The sequence below is a fragment of the Marmota marmota genome, unplaced genomic scaffold (assembly GCF_001458135.2).
Source record: "Marmota marmota marmota unplaced genomic scaffold, marMar, whole genome shotgun sequence".
In the NCBI taxonomy this organism is placed as follows: domain Eukaryota; kingdom Metazoa; phylum Chordata; class Mammalia; order Rodentia; family Sciuridae; genus Marmota; species Marmota marmota.
Window position 1 is genome coordinate 5,670,756 of NW_026000082.1, and position 23,025 is coordinate 5,693,780.

General features: G+C 36.0%; 1 protein-coding gene across 3 annotated transcripts in view; it reads right to left on the reverse strand.

Moving 5' to 3' along the window:
* Window positions 1-23,025, reverse strand: part of Nfia (nuclear factor I A) — a 363,160-nt gene that overhangs the window by 334,633 nt on the left and 5,502 nt on the right. For all 3 annotated transcript variants that reach the window (XM_048815270.1, XM_048815269.1, XM_048815271.1), the window contains exon 2: window positions 17,146-17,677. In XM_048815270.1, coding sequence (XP_048671227.1) covers window positions 17,146-17,677 — 532 coding nt within the window. The remainder of the gene's footprint in view (window positions 1-17,145; window positions 17,678-23,025) is intronic.

Consider the following 23,025-nt stretch of genomic DNA (forward strand, 5'->3'; position numbering starts at 1 on the left):
TACTACATTACTTAGCATAAGTAACTCTTATAGGAGAATTCTGAGGTTTCAACTACTGGTAACATAAACCAAACTACAAGATACTTAGAATAATGGGAGTGGGTAATAGAAGTAGGTAAGATCTTGCCACTTACCTGATTAAAATGTAACCAGAAAAACTAATATTTAAGTAATTAGCTTATGATGCCCCTCAGTACTACTGACTATGAAGTAAGGAAGCCAACCTTGGAGAATTATGTGTCAAAAAAAAAAAAATGTAAGGGGCTAGAGTTGTGGCTCAGCGGTAGAGCACTCGCCTGGCATGTGCGAGACCCTGGGTTCGATCCTCAGCACCACATAAAAATAAATAAGTGAAATAAAGGTATTCTGTCCAACTACCACCAAAAAATAAATATAAAAAAGATAAGGCATTAATTTAATCATTCATAAATTTAAAAAAAATTTTTACACAATTAAAAAAAGAGTCATGTTTGCCCACCATTGCAGATAGGCATTGTAACACCAAATCACAGGTCGTACCCTAGTGCAATGAGAAGGATCAAAGACAACTAAAAATACTTCTAAAAAAATGTGTGAAGAGGGCTGTAGCTGTAGCTCAGTGGTAGAGTACTTGCCTCGCACATGTGAGACACTGTGTTCAAAACATAAAAACTGTAATCATAGAAATGAAATGTCATTACCTGCATTTGATATAATTATGCACACAGAAAATACAGAGGAATATGTAGGTAAAAACACATAAATATCACTGGATATGAGATCACAATACAAAAATTAATGATATTTCTATACTAGAAACAATAGTGAAAACATAATTTGAGACACACAATTTATAAAAGTAGGTTCCACAAAAGACTTGGGTGAAAAATAAATCCATGTAATCCACAAGATCAAACTAAATGGAGAAGGAATGGTGCTATGGCTCAGCAGCAGAGCACTCGTGTGAAGCGCTGGGTTCGATCCTCAGCACCACATAAAAATAAATAAATAAAATAAAGATATTTGGTCCAACTACAACTAAAAAAAATTTAAAAAAAATAAATAGAGAGACATACCATGTTCATAGACAATAATATTCGATGGTTTAAAAAAAAAAATGTCAATTTCCCTCATCTGTAGATTTAACACACTGCCAAACAAAGTCCCAACAGAATTTTTCATGAAACTTGACAAAATTGACCTACAATACACATGAAATAATGAAGGGTAAAAGATAACTAAAAATACTTCTGAAAAAATATGTGAAGAGGGCTGGAGCTATAGCTCAGTGGTAGAGCACTTGCCTCGCACATGTGAGACACTGTGTTCAATTCTCAGCTCCACATAAAAATAAATATATTGTGTCTGTCTACAACTAAAAAAAAAAATTTCTTTAAAAATGTGTGAAGAATTTGCTTTACCAGATATCATGACTTGTTATAATTAACAACCGAAACAAAGTGGTGGTGTTACAGGTCGACATACTGATCAGTGGAACAAAACAGATAAGCCACTAACACACCCATATAGGTGGCACTAAATCAAGAAATGGAAATAATGCTGCCTATCCCAGGTAATTCCAGCATGGACAAATAGACGATAATACAAATTTGCATTTGATTTAAACTGTATCATCCATTCTTTTTTAAATACTTTTAGTTGTAGATGGACACAATACCTTTTTATTTTTCCTTTTCTTTTTTTTTTTTTAATGTGGTGCTAAGAATTGAACCCGGTGCCTCACACATGCCAGGCAAGCACTCTATCACTGAACTACCTAGTCTTCAAACATTCCATTCCAAATCTTGATTATGTTTGGTTTAAAATAAACTTCTGTGCTTGGGAAGGAGCTAAGAAATGATGCGCCATGTTTGTGTTTGTTACTCTCCTAATTCAAATTCTTAATATTAATCATAATTTTAGCATAATTTTAAGAAATTAAAGATAGAGATATTTAACTCTTTAGTAGCTAGTTTTCTATAACTTAAAGATAATTTAAATCTAAACTTCTAAATATATATTTATCATTTTTGTGATTCTTATCACAAGTAACTAGCCATATATTGACCTTGACCTGAATCTTACATTTCAAAAAGAAATACAGAATTTCAAAACGTACAAAAAGAAAACACAAATATTCCCAGGTCTCATTACTTCAAACAGTCATACTAAGACGACACAATTTTCGGATGCTCTGTGGGAAAATCCCATGCCTTGTACCATTTTGCAAAGTGCAGGCTGGTATACCATCCCCTGTACAGCTCTGGAATCCAATTAGAATGTAAGTGAAAAAAAAAATCCATTCTATTTTTATTGCCTTGCTGCAATATCTTTGGTGATTGATCACCAAAGAAGATGGTCATAATCTGGTCTCTTTTAGCACTGTATAAAGCCACAAAAGAAGTCTTATTTTCAGTCTCTTTAAAGCAAATTAATTTTCATATGATTTTATAAGTTTTTATTTCTCATTCTATTTAAGGTTCTCATTTAAAAAGAAAGAAAAACATACTTTGTCAAAATGCTTCCATTATCCTTTGCTGAAACCAGTAGCAGCTTTTAGATATGAAAACAGGGCCAGACAGAAACACTTTGTGGGAAAGTCTGCAGTGGAATGGTTTTGATAACGAACATGCCTGGAGAAATAAAATCATGAATGCTGTATGTGTTGAGGGGAAGAAACTCTTATCTTTGGTTGGGTTCTGTTTCCCTTAGAGAGGCTCATGTTACCTACAATCAATAGGTCTCCAATTAAACAAGGAAGATTTACATATGCTGGTGCATTTTGGAGTTAATGAAATTGGTCTTAACAGTTTTAATGAGAGTAGAGCATTTAATAGGAAGGGAAACTTGGAGGAGTTCAACCAAATATAATTGAGCCCAACATCTTACTTTTGATCTTTAACTTTTCTACTACTACTGCCTGTGGTCTTGACCAACTTAGGATAAGTAACCCTACCATACCATACTGTTAACAGAGGCTATACATTCAAACCTGCAAATGCCCACTAGAGATAAGGAAATGATTGACATACCCTTCCCCTAAAGCGAAAGACAAAAAGTGATTCAAAACCAACCAAAAAAAGTGTCTATCCTGAGGGAAAGGGCTTCATTTTTAATCAGAATTGTACTCTGAAAATTCAACAGCATGAATCCTTTATTACCCCTTCCAGCAGCGTGAAAAAAAAACAAAAAAACCTAGCACATAGTAGGCATTTGGAATTGACAGCTGGTATAAAGATGAGTTCCTCATAGTTGAGCTGAAGCAATGGCTTTATTACTCCATCATTCACAGATCATATTTTCTAAATGAGAAGTGCAGATAAACATCAAGACCAAGCTGGGTGTGCTGTGGCATGCCTATAATCGCTGCAAAATGGGAAGCTGAGGCAGAACGATCAGAAGTTCAAGGCCAACTTGGCAACTTGGCAAGACAGTGTCTCAAATTTTAAAAATAGGGCTGGGGATGTAACTCAGTGGAAGAACACACCTGGGTTCAATCTCCAATACTATTTTTTAAAACCGTCAAGACCAGGATCTTAGAAGCAAAAACAAATAGCCTAAATAGTTTTCTATAAATATCTAACACCACTGATCCTTCATTTTCAGAATTACAATTATTCATATCAATAATGTCTTTGGGTTAATAAGAAACTGGATTTGGGTGAAGAAACAGAAATCAGTTAATATGGTAGAATGAAAAGGGAGAATCATTCTCACAAAGGAAAAAAAAAACAGGCTTAACCTTAGTCCAAAGGTGAACACCCCAAAACTGCTTTTGTATAGTACCTGGTTTTTAAATTTGTTATAAGCTTCTCAAGTTCTTATTTTTCTCAACCCACATTCTCCTTCCAGTCACCAGCTTAACAAAAACACTGAGGGAATACATACTAAAGGCCAGATCCCATGCTCTCCCATGGAGGGTACCCAAAAACAATACAATGCAGTCTCTGCTCAGAACGAAAGCACAGCTCAATCTGGAAGATAAATGTAGATGGTTTTATTATGATTCAGGAAGTGCTAATGGCAAGTACTAACACAGTGCTAATGGATACTATGGGTACACAGGGAAGGATCCTTGCTCAAGTTGGGATGAAAGAAAGCTTTCTTGAAGAAATGAGGACACAGCCGAATCTTAAAGTACACATAGCATAGGCCAAGTAAAGGTGGGTGAGGACCTTCCCAGTAAAAGGAATAACACAAGCAAAGGAGCAAAAGCATACATACATATGTTACAATAGAAAATCCTGCATGGCAGCTGTGTGTTCTATTCAGAAAAATCTTCATTTATGTAGTTGGACATGCTCTCTCCAGTTTCAAGGTCAGTTGTGTTCATTGGTTAACTCAACCCAGAAAGGTCACTGATCCACTTTAATCAGCCCACATGTGTTGAAATCCACTTACCCTTGTCCTGGTTACAAATAAGAACATACAACCTCACGCAGCATTTAAAGGACCCCATCACACCCACAAGTTGTTCCATAACACTAAGTTCCTCAAGTCCTGATACCCCCTCTCCAATTTCAGCTACCACCTCTCAAAGTTCAAAGAACCACAGATCCATTAGTTTATTGAAATGTCATGCTGGTGGGAATATGCAGATGGGAATTAATTCCAAATTTAAAGACAAGCAATCTTTTTCCCAGATGTTGGACAGTTAAAGAATGAGAATACTTGGAAACAATTTCCTTCAAAATAAAGGATCAAAACACAGAAAAGGGTGTCAGTAGCATTATTACAGACTCAATTCTAACCTGAAAAGACATATTTAAATCTACAGCATTAGTGAAGGCTACACATCATCAATACTTTGAGTTTTATTCATATTATATAAAGAAATGGCAAATGAACAGAAATAGAATAAAGCCAGAACTATAAAAATACTATTCAGGACTACAAGAAAACAAAGGGGGAGGAAGATTAGTAGCAAAAAAACACAGAGAAAGCTTTAAAACTTTTTAAAACTTTCATAATTAGGAAATAAGACACTCTTAAAGGAAATGTCAAATATTGCTAAAATCACCAGGTACACTCTGGTATTTGTATACGGCTTATTTAATCTGAAGGTGATGTACTTTCTCTTTCCCTGGAGGTACTGAACTGCTAACATCCATGGACTAGATCAAGTTTGCTTCACTTCTCTTACAGACTGTTAAACAAAGAAGTGTGTCTTGAGTTTCATGATGTCCCACATGTTACTGTGACTAATCCCCAGCCATTTTTATTTACAGTGCTCAGAAGGAGTTTCTATGACAATCCCCTACCACTTTTTAAATGCTACATACACATTTTCTGCTTTTTGAAAAGCATTTGTTCCATGCTCTATCCAAATAAAAGCACACACATTAATGTCTGGAGAAGCGGATTTCATCTGCTGATTGAACAACAAACAGATAAAGCAGAAAACAATGAAAAATCTAATATACACTCTTTGGATGACTAGTTCTTTGTTTGTTTTCAGGTATTCCATTTATGATACCTGCAGTGGTGGAGGTTCTTCTCCTTCTTTATCAAGCCCCCTCCCCAGGCTTTCTAAAAGACCCTCACAGCCATCCCATTAATACACTTCACACTTGCACACTCTCCAAGACCCCCTCACATCTTCCTGTCTCAAAGTAATACTTACCTTCTTTTAACAAGGGGCAGGGGAGGGAGAAGCAAAGCAGCTCAAGACCTCTGAACTTAAAATCCACTTCAATGCAAAAGCCTCAAGATTGCTAACTATTTTCAGAGAAGAGCAAAAGAGAATAATTAGGTGGGTGCACTCCTGGAACTTGGCTATGTTTTAGTAACTACTACCAAATGCCAAATGAATTCACTACAGCCTGCTCTCCAAGGTCTTCCCTTCCTTTCTGTTTTTCACTTATTCTCCTGCTGTTTAGTTTTCCTGTAACTCTGTTTTATACTTCAGTATTACTAAAAGAATATCCTTAGAAAGAAAGAAAGAAAGAAAGAAAGAAAGAAAGAAAGAAAGAAAGAAAGAAAGAAATGGATCTTTTCTGTGCCTCCACAACTTTATTTAGAGAAAACATGCTACCAGGGTCAGCTATTAAATAAGAGAAAGCACCTGCATCCTTTTCCATATCCAACTGGATTTTCTGAACATTAAATAGATATTTTTATATGTAAAAAGCAAAACTGTAACACTAAATAGAATTATAGTCAAATGATGGAATTTCTCATATATCAATATCCTATTTTTAAAAAAGCAATACTTAATAAGTGATACTACAAATGTTTAAAAACTTCATATGGGCTATTAGTTGAAGGGACTCCAATTTAAGAACATTAAAAGCATTAAAAGCCTAATTTCTGAGGAAATTATATCTAAGATGGCATCAACTCAGTTATTCAGTTTTCTGAATCTTTGGAACCTATCACAGTGTCTAAGAGGTAGTAAGAACAGAAAACATGTTTAATAAACTAAGCTACTAATGACATGGCAGAATTTATCAATAAAGGCTGCCAGAACAGAACTTCTAGTCCAACACCAACCAAAGCACATGGATCCTGATTTGAGGCAAATGACAGTGGGCTACAACAGTTCTCCAATGCATACAAGAATCTTCCATCTCCACAGCTCTGGGGACACATGAACTTAGCTTTCTCAACTCTTCAATGAGAGTTTGTTTGGTGCACCCAATTTCCTTCAAGATAGGAGACCCTGAATCTAACACCAAAACAGAAAAAGCTCGGGATTCTCACTCATTTTTAAATTTCAGAGAAAACAAGAGCTTTCAACACTGTTATGCAGTTCAAATTCAGAAGCAGGGGTCTGAGATACTGGGGACACTCTGAAGATAACCCAGGCCACAGAAGCGCAGAATGCCTTGACCCATATAACAAGTCCCTGTACCTGTTTTCTCGCCTACCTAAAATGTAGGATTTACATGAAGAGTTAATGATGTATAAGAAAAGGTTATTTAAATATCGCATTTTAAGAGCACAATTCTGGGGATCTGAGGGATTTGGCTTCAATACTGGCTTTGTCAGTTACTAATGGTATGACTTGAGTGAACCACTAATGCTCTTTGATCCTCTGTTTCCTGAATAAAGACAGTAATGCAGTCTCCACTCTCTCCCTCTACTCAACATAAAAAAATTTCCCCAAACTTGAAAAAGTAAAACAAAACAACAACAACAACAAAAAAAAAAAAACTACATAAAACAAAATAACCACATCCACAATTTCCAAAACTCAAAGCCGATTCTAAGAAGTGGCACCCAGAATATGTAAACTCTTTGAACTGCCCAAAGTTTTTAAAGAGTTTGTAGGAGAACACTCTATTACAAAGCAAAATTAACTGTTAAAGCTGCTCTATCCTCACTTTTGAACTAAGTGATTTGGTAGTAAAGAATCAAAAATGTGAACCAATCTTCGTGTCCTGTCCATCTCCAGTCTAACCTCCAATTCTGCTGCCTCAAGACATGGCTTCACTTATTATTCTCCCACTCCCACCCTATCCCAGCACTTCCCCAGCTCAACTGCACATAAAATAAAAAGTTATGCATAATCAGGCTTTATGTAGCAAAACTGAAAATGTCTGTCTTTGAAGAATTACAAAGCTTTCTGTCTGAAACCTCTGACCTTTCTAGAGAAATCAGAGTCACTGTAGTTTAAAAATGTAGGTGGCAAAAGTACAAAGGATCACATTTATCCATTTTGCATGTTTGTCGTCTTTTCTGAGAAGAAGGACAAATATCTTTGGAACAATTACTTCTCCGACCTTAACATTTCAGCCTGCAATATCCTCTTTCAGGAAAAAAAAATATATATCCTGGGGCCCAGTAGGATGACACTTCTTTTGTTAATTTTTATCCCCACCACATTTTACAGCAACTCAAGAATATATAAATTCCAAAACATTTTTAAAGAAATGTCTATATAGTGAGATGGCTAGGAAAATAATAGAAGTTCATTGAAATCATTTTTAAAGCATTATAATTCTTGATTGAGAGGTTTCTAAAAATACATTGAAGAAAAAAAAAGTGAATTCTTAATAAAAGTTCTTGTCACATAGGAAGAAACCATACAATAAAAGTATTGCAATGACTTTCCTTCCCTAACAGGAGTACATAACAATAGTTAGGCTGTTGAACAGCATCTTACAAAGACTTCATTCTCAGAAGTTACTTGAAAGTACACTCCAAAAGAGAAATTTCTACCATTTAAAGAAGGGAGGGAGAGTCGATTAAACGAATCCATCAGAAACTTTAGTAACTGAGTAATTTTTATTTGATATGCATCCATGCAAAAATCTTATCAAAAACACAAAAATGCAAGCATTTCTCATGTAAATAAGCTTTTAGCCAAATTCTTATCAGAATACTTGCTTCATCTTAAATGTTTATGACCTACTTATCTTTAACCTCCAATTACTTAATGTTGAAAATATATTCTCAGATACACAGTTTTCCATCAACAATTTTAATATGTAATATGAATTGCACTCAGCATAAAAGATATCTATAATTTTCATTGCTAATGTGCTACTCTGAGCCTGCACAACTGTTTAATACTATGTTACAAAAAATAGTATGTTACAGAGGTTTACATGCAGATGCACAATGTCTTAATTACTCAGTGTATAGAAAGCTCTTTAAGCGTTTACATCCCTCACCCATTCAGAATGCTAAAAAATGGCATGAAGAAGGGCTTGATGTCATCTCACTACTAGAATTCCATCTGTCTATGGCCCTTCTTTGATTTGACTCCTTCTGCAGCCAACGTTTTCACAAAGTTGATGAGAATTGTCAACCTAAGGACTTGTAATGTCAGCTCCTTTGAAAGGCAATGTTATATTTGAAAGTGACAATGAAGGATCCTGTACGTATATTATTCATTTTATGTAAGAGCTTAAAATTAAATAAATAATCCCTTTAAGACTAAAATACACAGAATCGTAAATGCTTCCAACAGGGGCAAGAGACAAGTACATACCCACACGGAAGAAATGGCTTTAAATTCTGACATTCAGTATGATGTCTCTGATTTTGAAAATAAATGAAGAACGATATTGTAACACCACAGTTCCTACTACCTACTGGCAAATACCTTTCCCTACCAAAAATTCCCACTCAGATCAAGCTCTGTGACTCACCACAGATATCTTCTCCAACAGCATGAATGCAATGCACTACCCAATCATGAGCAGGCAAAATTACAAAAGGAAATAAAATCACCCAAACCATAGCAACAAAGACAACAGCCCGACAAAGGCAGATGCTACACAGACATTCATACAAATTTTTAAATAGTATTCATTTTAAAAATATGTTTTAATTTCATTTCACTTTTTTTAACCCATAGAGCATTTCAAACACTGCCATTAAAATTTTTAAATAAATTATATGCTCTGAAAACTGTCTAGGTTTGTAAAATCACAGATTATTTGGGACTACCATAGCACTTCCCAGAGACAAAAAAGGGTGGGCAGAATGGACCTGGATGCAGAAGACAATGTGGGATGAGTTCTGTTGGTTTTATTCTAATCTTCTTTTGTTTCCAATCTCCACTTTACTCACAAGTTTCAGCTTCCTTTTGCAGCATTAACTGACACTTCACAACCCTAACTGTAAGAGTGTAACACTTCCTAAAAGAAAGTCCTATTTGTTTGATTCAATATAAGTTCAGTAGCTTATTTTTAAATATGCCTTACAAGAATTAATATGTTCAAGAGTTAGTGTAATATAAATTGCATTTGCTTATCTTTTTTACTATTTACAATCATAAAATCTGCATCAAGTAAGGGTGTTAGTTTTTGTACTAAAGTCATTAAGAACTAATATGTCTAAGTTTTTAAAAATGAAAACAAGGCTCAGTCATTTAAGGGCATTTGTCTCCACTTTAATTTTTTTCTTTCTATTCTAAATTTAAAACTTTTTAAACTAATAAAATTTCTTTTCTTCAAACGTGATTTTTTTCTTTCTGTTAAATAATTATACATAAGGTCATAACCAAGGAATCTTTTCAGAACAAAGTTTAAAAGGTAATCATTACAGAAAGAAAATATTTATTTATTGTATATATTATATATGCACAATAAAATATAATGTGCAATATAATTTTTAAAATAATGCTTGATTTAACACTCAAAGATTCCAAAGCATCTATAACCCATTTGTCTAATATTATTTTACAAAAAAAAAAATCTTAAATCTGTGTCATAATGCTTGCATTCAATAAACTTCAACATTCTAAAAACAAGATAGAATAAGTTACTCCAATTTTTTGACCCTAACCCTGACAGACATAGACCATTTCTCTTTTTAACCAAGTAAGGCCTCCTTCTTTGGCTAAGATTTAGACTCATTAGTAAAATGCCTCCATGTGAAGGTTCAGATTTTGACTGTGTATTTCCCTTTTACTCAAAGACAGGTGTGTGATGGCATTTAAATAATATTCAACTCAAGACAAGAGGTTGTAAAGAAGGATACAAAATTTATTTGAATTCTTTTAAGAGCATACTATTTGGAATCAGAAGACTTGGGTTTGAATCTTGCTCTGCACAAGTAACCTGGCCATTCTAAGACTCCCTTCTCATTTGTTCAAATACAGAGTGCATTATTTATTCATAAACTGTGTGAAGGGAGGAAGGAAAGGAGAAGGAGAGAGGGAGGGAGGGGAAAAGAAAAGAGCAAGCTACATATATGGCAAAACTTAGTGCAGTGCCAGATGCAGAATAGACACTCAATAAAAGTTCTTTCCCTTCCTTCCTTCCTTCCATATCCTTTTCTCTACTCTCAATTGATCTAGGTCCAAAATATCTACCACTAGGGAAGTGTCTGAAAGACATGAAGAGGAATAAATTTAAAGTTCTCAAAGAACATTAAAGCTATTCCACTTTAATCTTCAGTTATTATGATCATCCTAATCAGTCCAGAGTTGGCCCACACTACATTTTAAAGAACAACCCTTGTCAAAGCACATAGCACAAACGAACTTCTTTTTCTCCATTTTATCTTATTTGGCTTGATTTGCCAACTGAACAGCAAAAATGTCCTCTGCTATAGAGCTGCTGCAGTTGTCACTTGTTGCAGTTACCATTTCTTTGCCTCAAAAGCCATGTTTACTTAACTAGAACATTAATGGGAGGACTAATTCCACTAGATAAAATGTGCTTTTACACGGTGCAATTACCATAACAAAACATGAATAATTGTTTTCTAATATTTGGGGGAAAACTTAGAGAAAAAAGTCATTTCTGTCTAAGTAGCAGATAAGAAAATTCTGTTAAATTTAAGGACACCAAAGTTTTGATGAATAATATATCTCTTACAGTCACCTTAGCAGAAAAGAAACTAAAAGCTAGCACTACTAGCTTGCAACATAAAAATCAAAATAGTGAAAATAATAAACGACAAAATTTCCTTAACCCTAATCCCCCAAACCAAGATTATGTGTACCCCAAAGTGACTAACTGGACTCTCATAATCTGAAAGAATTTTTGCTAAACTTTCCAAAAATTTCTGCAGAAAGTCCTGAACCCCTAAATAATCTCTTAGCCTGAAACAAGTTATATAAAACAAAAATCATGGGAAAATGGATTATAAAATTCTCCACTTTTCATCTCACTGCCCGAGATCTCTTCACAGTCATTATTTAAACCAAAACACTTTCAGAGCATCTCCGTTTGCCACTAAGTTCACGGTTTTATGTTTCTCTTAACAAAGAATGCCAGTTCATTCATTCTGTTCCTCCTCCACCTGACTTCTTCCTCCCCTTCTCACCCTAAAGGATTTACAATTTATAATATATTTAAAACAGGCTCTGACCGCTAAATAACCATGGGGAAATTACTGTTGGAATGGTAATAAACCAGTGTTTAGCCCATTTGCTGAACTCAATCTGTGTTTTATGTTTTTTTCTTCTATTCTAATCCTCAGAATTGTTTTCAATAATCTATATTGACATTTGTGAGCAATTAGAATTGCCACTGCTTCTGTGCAAGATTTAAAAAGCCGGCAGACTGTTCTGCATCCTCTGGAAGCAGCTTGAGGCCCTAACCAAGTGAAACACCCAGTCCTACTGTGTACAGCACTGACCACAACAAAGGCTGTGGTTTCTCCCACACTAGCCTTAAATAGGTTTAAATTAATGTTATTCATCACTGGGTGGAAAGGAAGACAAGGCAAATCCATGCCAGCAGCATTGGGAAATTTTCTAACCCATACACTCAAACCTCTTAGGCATAAATGAACGGACCTCCATTCAAAGACTTACTCCAGAACAACTTTTTCTCTCTATTCCTATATACTCTCTGCCTTTGAACTTCCATCTTTTTCACTACATTCTAGGTGAAGGATTTTATTACCACATTCTAGACAAAGGATATTGTCACTGACCTCAAGTTATGCAGAAAACACTCAAGGATACAAAGCCATAATTATCTCAAGCTTATTGGTTGCTAGTGTTATTTTTTTAATAATTAAAAGATAAACTTAAAATCTTAAAACATGTGCATGTATTTTGAATAGATCCATCAGCCACAAAATCCACCTTGAGTTTATCTTTAGAGTAAGAATTTGAAATACAACGAAATTCTTGTTCTTTATTTTAAATATCGTGGAATATTAGTCTTACCCTGCCTTTTCCAAACATACTTTATCACTATAAAGCATAGGATCAACTTTCTGCTAGGGAGTTTATTAAGGTACTGAAGAAGTTTAATTATATAATGTATAATTCTAGACTTGAGCATAAACACACACACACACCTGCTAACAGAACATATTGAATATATTTCTACATATGTAATACTTCTTTAAACTAATGTGGTAAGTTACCTAAAAATTAAGACATTACCATAATTAAGTTGGCATACAATTATTATGAATAATCATAACAATCTAACATGACTCATTTAAATTTTTTAAATGATTATTCTATATGTACTGGTAACCTTATCCATATACTTATTCTGTATTTAAAATACTAGCTTTTTTAAAAAAGGAATCATTCCCACTGCTTAAACAGCACTCTGGGTACAGCCTGGATGTGCACAAACATGCACATGAAGCGCACACACACACACACTCACAGACACTCCTAATCTTACACCTGCTCTGAAGCAGTAGGAAGTGAATTCTCAATCTGTCAACATGACCATCTGGTCTATCTGCATATCACGGCTTTCTCTATTACTATATGAAGGAATGGCAATCACGAAGCCAAAATAAAACTAAAATGCACCTGAATGGGAGTATCTCTCTTTTGGTTGAAATGGAATGATATGTGGCGTATCAGAGCAAAACTAGCAATGCTCTAACTAATTTAAAATGAGCATTCCTGACAGCATAATTAAGTGAACAATATGGTACAGGTAATATGGTAATCATTAATGCTGCTGTGCAGGTTTACTGTACCAGTATCAAAGTTCTGAGACCCTGAAACAGCTCTGCTATTCCTGGTGCAAGCACAATCAAGTGTAGGCCGAGCAATCAGTTACCACTGTACCAAAAATTACTGTACAAGTAATCTCCACCTTCTACCTTAAAAATAACAAGTGCCCAAAATGCCATTAGGACAATATCAGTTAGCTTTGGTTTCGGCTAATTAACAGTTACAGAAATTACCTAACAAGTTTTGGTCACTTACTAATCTTTCAAAGTAAATTTTAAGATCACTAAAAAGACTTCCAATCTTAGAAAATTCTTTACCTGAAAAAAGAGAAGATGGCTCATTGTGATTCAGCCTTGGGGTCTAACCCAGTTGAAAACTAGCAAAGGCTCTAGATGAATGAAACATAATTTCATTTGTTTTAGTTTTTAAATGTCATCACACAGCTGCCTCAGAGCTTTCATCCTGTCCCACATCAGGTAACAACTACCAAATATAAATTGGTGACACTGTCATTCTATGGCATAAATACAGCAATATAGATCAGTCCAAGAGAAGAATCCTTAAAAAGTGTAACATCTTGCAAAATTTAACTAACTCTAATGAGAATCTTTGTAAAATCTGATTACATTACCAGAAGTTATACAGAAGCAGTTTAAAAAAAGGAAAAACTCTCCAGAAAGTTCTCGGTTGAGTGCCTACTAATGAACAAAGGTTAACTTTATCTAAAAGGTCAAATGCCTGGTGGCTAAGGTTATGACCTTAACAACTTAAATTGTGACCTTGCCACGTGCCGGGTATATTGTAGATTCTGATACAGATCATCTGGTAAAGACTGGTCATAAATTAGCTTTACTGTTACACGCCCACAAAGAAAACCATTTGCCACAAAACCATAATATCTCCAAGTTGTCATATGATCCATGGGAAGGACAACTCAAATAGAGACCAAATTAAGGGCATAAAACGATTTTGTTCTTTTATACTTTTAACGAGATGAAATTCTCAGGCTTATGGAATCACTCCGATTTCACTACACATGTTACTGTTTATCAGCCACAAAATTCACACAGTTCTAATACCACTGGATTTAAGGGAAAATTTTGGAATGTAGTTTATGTATTATACTTTAGAATCTCAATAAGCCTTAGAATAAATCACTTCTGCTTTTAAAAAATGATAGATTCTGCATGTGCTTCCAATATTCTTTAAGATTTCAACTTTTTTCCCAAACAAGCAGCCAACGCACAAAGCCCTAATTACTGTAGATATTTTTAAGAAGAAAAGATCTCCTTTCTATAGTCGTGGTGGGGGTGAGGGAGTTAGAAGAAAAAAATTCAATATTTTCAAAGAAAGAAAGAAAAAAAGTGCTCTATAGGTGAAAAGGCCACAATGGTTTTGGCATGTATCTCAAAGCACGTTTCAGTGTCTGCCTCCTGCCAATACTGGCAAGTTCTCAAAACTTTTAAGGAGGTAAAAACATTGTTTAGTGTTTACAAATCTTCAGTATTATAACAGATGCTTGTCACATCAGTTGTATAAGTTGACCGATCTACCTCATATTTGTATTGGCAGCTTCCCTTCAACAAATAACAGGTCTCTAAATCTTTTAAATCAAATTTGAAATATTTTCAGACAAAAGGCCCTTACTATTCTCTTTTGCAACCTTCCTGTTGCTCTCACAGAGAAGCAGCCATTACTGCGGTCCTGTGGAAACCAATGGCCAGACATTTGGCTGGTGTTCAGGCATAACGAGGGATTCTGGGATACATCAGGAAAACCAATCCTAAAGGTAGTCTGATCCACACTGCTGTCCATAAATCTTTCATAAGCAATAAGGATGCTAACTCTCCTAAGCAAGCTTCTAAATGTCATTTCACCAACTTCGCCCCTCCAGGTATCACAACCGGCAATTGCAACCCGTTAGCTCAAGGATTTGAAACAACAGCATAATAATAAACCATCAACAAGGAAAGGTAACACATGTAATGGGAATAGCTTAGAAAGGCTGCATTTCTTTAAATCTAATGGAAATGCTTAAATCAAAAGAACGGGTACTGCTTGTGCTGATAAAAAACTTCACAGGCATTTCATTTTCATGTTATCTTGTAAGGAAGCAAACAAAGGATCTATATCACCTGTTGGCACCCTCAAGTTTCTATGTTGGCCAATTAAAGAATTCACTATAATTTATAAATCAATTTTCTAAATATCTAAAAGATAAACACAAAATTTGAAAGAGTGCTCCATTAAAACACTTGTGACACAAATACTTTTTGCAATCTCATGTACTTACATATGCAAATAAATATAAATAATTTTTAACTTTGCTTCTGTCATAAACAAAACAAACTAACAGCAGGGTAAAAGAGGGTTAAGGAAAGGCTATTTGTTCCCGTTTAGAGATCATTCGAGAAGTATTGCTTTTACATTTTTGCTACCCAGAAATGGCAAAAGCAACAGGCACTTCTTATAATTAAGTATACATTTTCAAAAACCCAAATATTTGAAATGCTTACAGAGCACATCTTCTAAAATACTCATCTATCCCCTGCCAACAGAATGCAAATGATGATGTGACATGCTTGCAAAATTAATTTCTCCAGTTTCTTAAGTAAGGACAGATGGATAACAAAAGTTCTTTCTAAATCGTATATCGAAAAAAAAATAGCAAATAGAATATCAGCTGACTTCTTTAAAAATCAGCTAACATTTATAGAACTTAAAATTTTTTATTAAATAGTTCAGTGTTGACTTTATAGATATTATCTTCTCTCTCCTCTATGAACAAAGTACGTAAATAAACGAACCCCAAAACAATCCACTGGAAGGATTCCACAACTTACTTTCTTCCATCTGGCTCAAGTAACTGCCATGAAGGCAATCTAGCAAGACCGATATGTACATATAAAAAGTCAACAAGTTACACAAGACCTGAGCTCTCCCATAACACAATGAGCCTTTTGTCTAAAACAAGATGAAAGGAACAAAGTAAAAATGCATTATTTTATCCAGTCCTCAATAGTTTTATCCCGAATGTTGTTCTAAATACTGAAACATGATCAGGTGAAACATGCCTTAAAAAACAATAACAAATTTCTTTAAAAAAAAAAATCAAAACAACTCATTGCCTCAATTATCAATAGTGACTTCTCAGCGTTTTCATGCATTGTATACACAGGTTATTTTTAATATTAACCCTTCCAATATTTATTTACAGAGTTAGTTTGGTTCCTTTCCCTTAGCTATTGGAGAGGACATTGAGAATTCCTAAATACAAACCTACTAAGCTTGGGTATTAATATGATTATCTTTCCTTCATAAATGATCAGCAATTTGATAGCAATCTTACCTCCAACTAACTTCTTAATTGGCAGGGGGTTCAAGAGGCCCCAGTGGGTTAAATACATTCCCCACAGAAAAGCAACTAAAAAGATTGCCTCACCACCAAACTAAATGCTTTTTAAATAGATCACATGCCAGTTAAAACACACTATTTATTACAAGGGTTTTTCACTAGGCTTCTCTCACCCCTCAAGGAGAATTGTGACTTACACTTCACACCTGTCTGATACAAACACCATGACAGCACCACTTACCAAAAGAACTGAACTTGGAATTCTCTCAAAGCTAGGCTTTTCCACCTGAATGAAGGCTCAGACCCAGGCCTTCAGGCTTCTCTGACTTTGGTCTATCTTGAAACCATAATGGCTTTATGTACCTGGCCTGCAAGTTGGAGAGCTCAAGAATGGCGGAGCACACACACACACAGGCGGTCAAGAAAGAAACACACAAAAGAAAGCAGAAGAAATTCTCACCATCGCACTTACCTGCTGCATGCACAAAGTATGCCAAATATAAATCGAGTTCCTTAACAGAAACCCCTATGTGATGGGGTTGGACACAGAGCCCTGGATTAGAGCATTGTGGGGACTTTACAAGGCGCTCGCCATCAGTACTTTCCAGCGGAATACCTTTAAACAAGATGACCATAACAAGGTCCAACCTCCAGACTTTATCTGCCTGGCGGAGGCAGTCAATTCTTCGCATCTTGCCTTTCTGGTCTGGGTTGGAAAGAACACAACATGGAGGTTTTTTCCCTGTAACTGTAAGAACAAAATCCTCTCGATACTCAGGTCGGATATCTTTCCGTAACTTTGCCAGAAGTCGAGATGCCCACTTCTGCTTGACCTCTGGTTTTTCACTTAGCAATTCATCCTTCACGGCTCTCTCTTCTTCTTTTGACATACGCTTTTCATGTTTTTTGAAGTATTTTCGTTTTCGGGCCTGCAGGTTGAACCATGTGTAGGCAAAGGCTCGGACATGGGGCAGAAGTGCTTCGATGAAAGGATGAAATTCATCCTAGGGAAAGGGACCAAAACAAAAATATGAATAGCCTGAAAAGAAGAGGAAACAACTTTCTTCAGAGAATTACCTTAAAAATATTCCTCGTTTCACTTGAAATTCAATTCAAGCATTGCATTACCCAAATCATACATAAAATCCCTAAGGGAAGTCAAGGGGAGAGGGGACAAAACTATCAGTATCATTTCTCATGATTGGTAAGAAAAAACTGCTAATCTTTTTTTTAATGTTCTCATATGTTCACCAAAGCATATCAGTTTCTATTGTTGGGCCTAGTCCCCAAATCCCTTTGATAGTAAATGAAGTTCATGTAAATGCTTATAAAAATATATAATCTTAACCCTATTTCAAGAAAGGCATATCTAATTTTGTCCCAGCCTTGACCTCACCACTTGTAGTACAGCCAGGGCCCGGCCGCCAGATTGGCAAATCCTAAACATTTAGATGCCAGTCAATGTTTATGGAAGTCTAGGAGCAAAAATCATCTCCACCATCAATGAAAACAAAGGCTTTCCCTCTAAAAACATCGCACGCAGACTGTTCCGTTTCTTATTCATTTTGGTAATATCTTGATTCTTCTTTTAAATATTATAGTTGCATATAATTTTTGAGTCAGAAAATTAGAAAAAATTGGCAGATCCTTACACAAAAGAAGAATTGGATATTTATTAGGCTAAAATAAAAAAATGTATGCCCAAGACATAATTGCTGATACTATAGAAATTAAACAAAAAGAAGAAAAAATGACAAAGAATAGTGTACATGCCAGAGAGTAAACAGAATGCGTCACTATGACAATACTGTTACAACTAAATGCATTAAATTTGCTGATGTGATTATGAAATGCCTTCAGTAATGATTGTGCCTAAAAAATGGATCATTTAATTTTGGAAATCTATTCCAGCTTTTTCTCATAGAGAAACAGAGAACCTAGTATATTCCATGCTCATGAGACTCCAGAAAAATCCTCTTAAATTCAGGTAATTGGGAAATAAAATTGAACTTAAAGCATTTAAATTGTTTTTCCTGTTTTACTCAAAATGCTGGGTTCTTATACTGATATTGGGTTAGGAAATATAAAAATAAAGAAAAAATTAAACAGTAACCTCCACAAAGCTTTCAGAGTACATCTAACTTCTAATTAACTAATCCATGCTAACCTTATATGACTTCTTTCTGACACATAACTGCCCACAAAAGATAAATTATTTACTTTTAAATAATTGAGGATGAGAAAACCAAAGAGATATTTGATGACTTTTAAAGGCTATAAGACAAATATTGTAAAATGGTTTGTTTGTTTTTTTTTTTTTTTTGGTTTCTTATAATGATTTAAATATATACTTTTGATGCACAAGTAATTGTAATATCTAAAATATTGTTATTATTAAAGCAATTATTAAATTGTTTAGTATTCAAATGTAAACTGAGAGTAAACTGGTAAAATATTTTAATAGTCAAATATGTTAAAATTTTACAAATTATAATCAGTCATCAAAGCACCGTATATGACTGGTTTTTTAAAAGCAAATATATATAAATGTAATGCACAGTAAATCACTGCAATAATTGACATTAATTTTTTTCTCCCTGCATGAATTTTAGGCTCTATGTTTCAAGTTTAAGTTTGAAAACTGTTCTTTTTCAATAAAAGAATCCAGAAGAGAAGTAGTCAGCTTTCATAACACATGTGCATTCTTCAAGTGGAGGAAGAAAAAAGAAAAATATAAGAATTATATTATTTTTATCAAAAACCATTAGCATTTTTTAAATTTCTGATGTTGGAGAATCTTTCTTATTCCCATACTTTAGAAGAAATAGGGGGCAAGTCACGGTTTATCTGCTAAAGGTATATGCCAAACCACAGAGCATTTAAACATTACAAAATTCTGAGCTCATCCTTGAAATGTTCTTAAATACACAAATTTTAAGTTTGAAACAGTCCTTCACATTGACTGATTTTCTTATATATACAGGACATGCTGGGGACCAAGATTCTTACGCAAAGAACTACTGGAGTCTCCCTTCAACGACACAGTGAGCTTTCACCAAAGGGAGGATTTCATTTTAAAGTCTCAGCCCCATTTTATAATGCAAGGAATAATTTAGCTCCAGCAATTCATATCTATATTAAAACATTACCTGAAAGTTTTATTAATGCTAATAATATTTAAAATAAATATTATAATATGGCATTTTATTTGTCCGAAGACATATTTAAAACGCTCCTCAAAAAACTGCAAACTACAAACTCTGTTCATTCGCGTTCAGAAGCATTTTGTTTACCTGCCAACCAAATGCCCATATATCTCATCATAAAAAAAGGCCAACTATATCAACTAGTCGTTAAGAATAATCTAAGTCAACAATTTTGCACCAAAATTATTTATAACATATTATTCCCCAAAGGTTTCTAGAATGTGCCAATAAAAGTGCACAATATTCTGTATAACTTTACTCACATGCAGAATTACCGTGCTAGTTAATTTTTTTAAATATATCTTTCTGGACTCATGGTTAGAAATATTCCAGAACATCAAACTAAAGAGTGTCACTAGCTTGCAGGAAACGTCCAGGGATAAAATAAATGATTGTTTTAAAAAAAAAAAATTACATGCCCTCATAAATCACATGGCTGAACAAAATACCATAAGCTATATAATATTTAAAATTATTCAAGAGAAAACAAAAAGAATAGTTTACATAAGTAGTCGGTGAGAATGTTACAGGCCACCAATAAAAACAAACCTAAAAACCTGTTCTAAAAGCAGTATTACTTTGAATCAGAATCTTAAATGTTGATCTGTTTGAAAGCAAGCCAAGTTTAAGAACCACAAAATAGTGATATTTCTGGAAACTACTTTTTTGTTTTAAAGGTTCACCTATAAATTTGTCCTGGTTATCATTATATAGCCAGGTACATGATTTAGTTATAATATGCCTAACCTTGATTAAAATAAGCTGTCTGGTATTTTCCTGGTAAAGTTTTGTAAAATTATATACAAGTAAGTGGAGTTTGTGCTTTCACTTAGAGTACTTGCATCATTGTGCTTACTGGATTTTTTTTTTAAATGAGCAATAAACTACTAAGCTTTTCTTTCTACAACTAGCTCTAAAGTATTATAAATAGTCCAGAATATTAAATAAATTGTAAATTATTTTTATAAGAACTTCCCATAAAATAAATGAGCCTTTATCCACTATTTATTGTACATTTTTCTACAAACTTTTACACCAAATAAATGTTTCTATTAGTGGTGTTTTAGAAGAAGGCCTAGTGAATGCATCAATCAATGCTACTAAATATGTAGGAAAAAAAAAAGAAAAGGAAACTTTCTTAAACGTGATAATAGGTCAGGTACCAATAGAAGTCAACTTTGTCAAATACCTGATGACACACCCTGGGCCTGCATGGATACACAGGTATTCTCACATATGCACAATCCCAAAATACAAGTTTATCACTTCAGAACTCACTTAAGGAGACACTAAAGTATCTGTTAAGGTCCTTGCTCTCTATTGCAGCACACTGGTATTATCTACAAGTTCTATGTGTTGCAAACTTTTGCCAGCTAGAACTTCAGCCTTCGAATCTCAGCATTTTCACTGTAGTCTTTAATTCATTCAAATTATCTTACACTTTGCATCTTATCCATATGCAATTGTGAACCTTGCCAGAAGTGGTTGGAAAAGTTTCATTCCACACTTCCACAAGTTACTAAAATAGGAACTTTGAAAGTTTGTTAAGGGGGAAAACTTTTACAATAACTAAAAGCAACTGCTATCCATTATTAATGCTAGGCCTAAATCCCAAACAGACCATTTCAACATAAAAGATGCATTTAAGAGTCTTCTGAGATCAAATAGCCGGCATTATTACTGTTAGATATTGCAATAAGAAGGGTTGTCATGTGGGAAATAAATCCAGAATCGAGAGAGAAAAGAGAAAACTATGTGATACTTTTTAGCCTCCCAAAGTATTCCGGTTAAACCGTTATCTCCTGCTGAATGAAGGCAAGAAGTAGTAGCAGGTTTTTGGGGGGTTTTTTTGTTGTTGTTGTTTGTTTGTTTGTTTGTTTGTTTTTAGGGAGTGGTGAATAAACATTTTATTTGAAACATATAACTTCATGTAGGTGATTAATGGTCTGACTGCAATGTACCAAAGCAGTATGAAAGCTCACACTTTGCTTTAAAAAGAAAAAATTAACGCAAAACCACTCTGACTTCATGCCTTTTAGTCAAAGAAAATAAATAATATATTCAAAAGGGACCAGATTTGGGGCCGCGAAGTAGCAATATTTTGCTTGGGGGTGGTGCAGACAAGGGAGGGATGGACTGGGAGGGCATGGAAAGGAGGGGCGGTGGGGCGCAAGAGCCCCACGCTCCGAGTTGAGTCGGAGGGGAAAAGTTGCCCCCGTCCTGCGCGCGGAGCGGCCGGAGTAGCGCAGAGGCATCGGCGGGGGGAGTCGCGTCCGGCCCGGGCCGCTGCTCGGGCTCGCGGCCGGGAGCCCAACTCGGCCCGGAGCTCCCCAGCCCGCGGCCTCTGCCGCTCGCCGCCCTGCGCAGCGTGGCCTCGTCCCGGCTGCGAAACTTTCACTCGGGGAAAGCGAGCCATAGAGCCACCAGAGAGGGGCGAAGACGAAAGCTCCACCCGGCCGGTGCGGGGGGAAGCGTGTCCACGCAGCCCCGCTCGGCCGAGAGCTCGCCGCCGCCCGCCCGCGTCCGAGGGGCGCTGTCCGGGCTGGGGCTGGGACGGCGGCCCGCGTCCCTCCCGCGACCGGACCCCGAAGGCTGACAAACAATAAACAAAAGTAAGAGTTTGGGGAGGTGCGGGCTCTGCGGCGGCGCGGGCTCCGGGAAGCGGGCCATGGGTACCGGCACCCGCCGTCTCCCCGCACCCAGGGGCTGCAGCTGCCCTGAGCTTGCGGGGTGCGCGGTGGGCTCCGTCGACGGCCCCCTCCCCGGGCGCCGCGGAACTACAGGAACCCTGCCCTGGGCAGCAGAAACGCTGAGTCCAGATTTCAGCGTGTCATGGGCTGCAACCCCGCTGAAACACGTGCGGGCGTCCGAAACCACCGCCGTTCCGCAGTCCGTCGCCCCGATATTAATTAACGCATTAATAAGAGGGCGCCATTAGCCATGTGCCCACACAAATGGCCGTGCAAGAGGAATGCACCCGCATGGAAACAAAGTTACTTTCTTAAAGCTGTAGCCCCCCCACGGGCACACGCGCGCACACACACAGAAACACGCGCAGACACAGGCACACACATGCCCCGGGCCGAGCTTGCGTGACGGTCCCGGGTTCCCCCTGCCCAGACCCAGACAAGCCCCCACTACCAGAC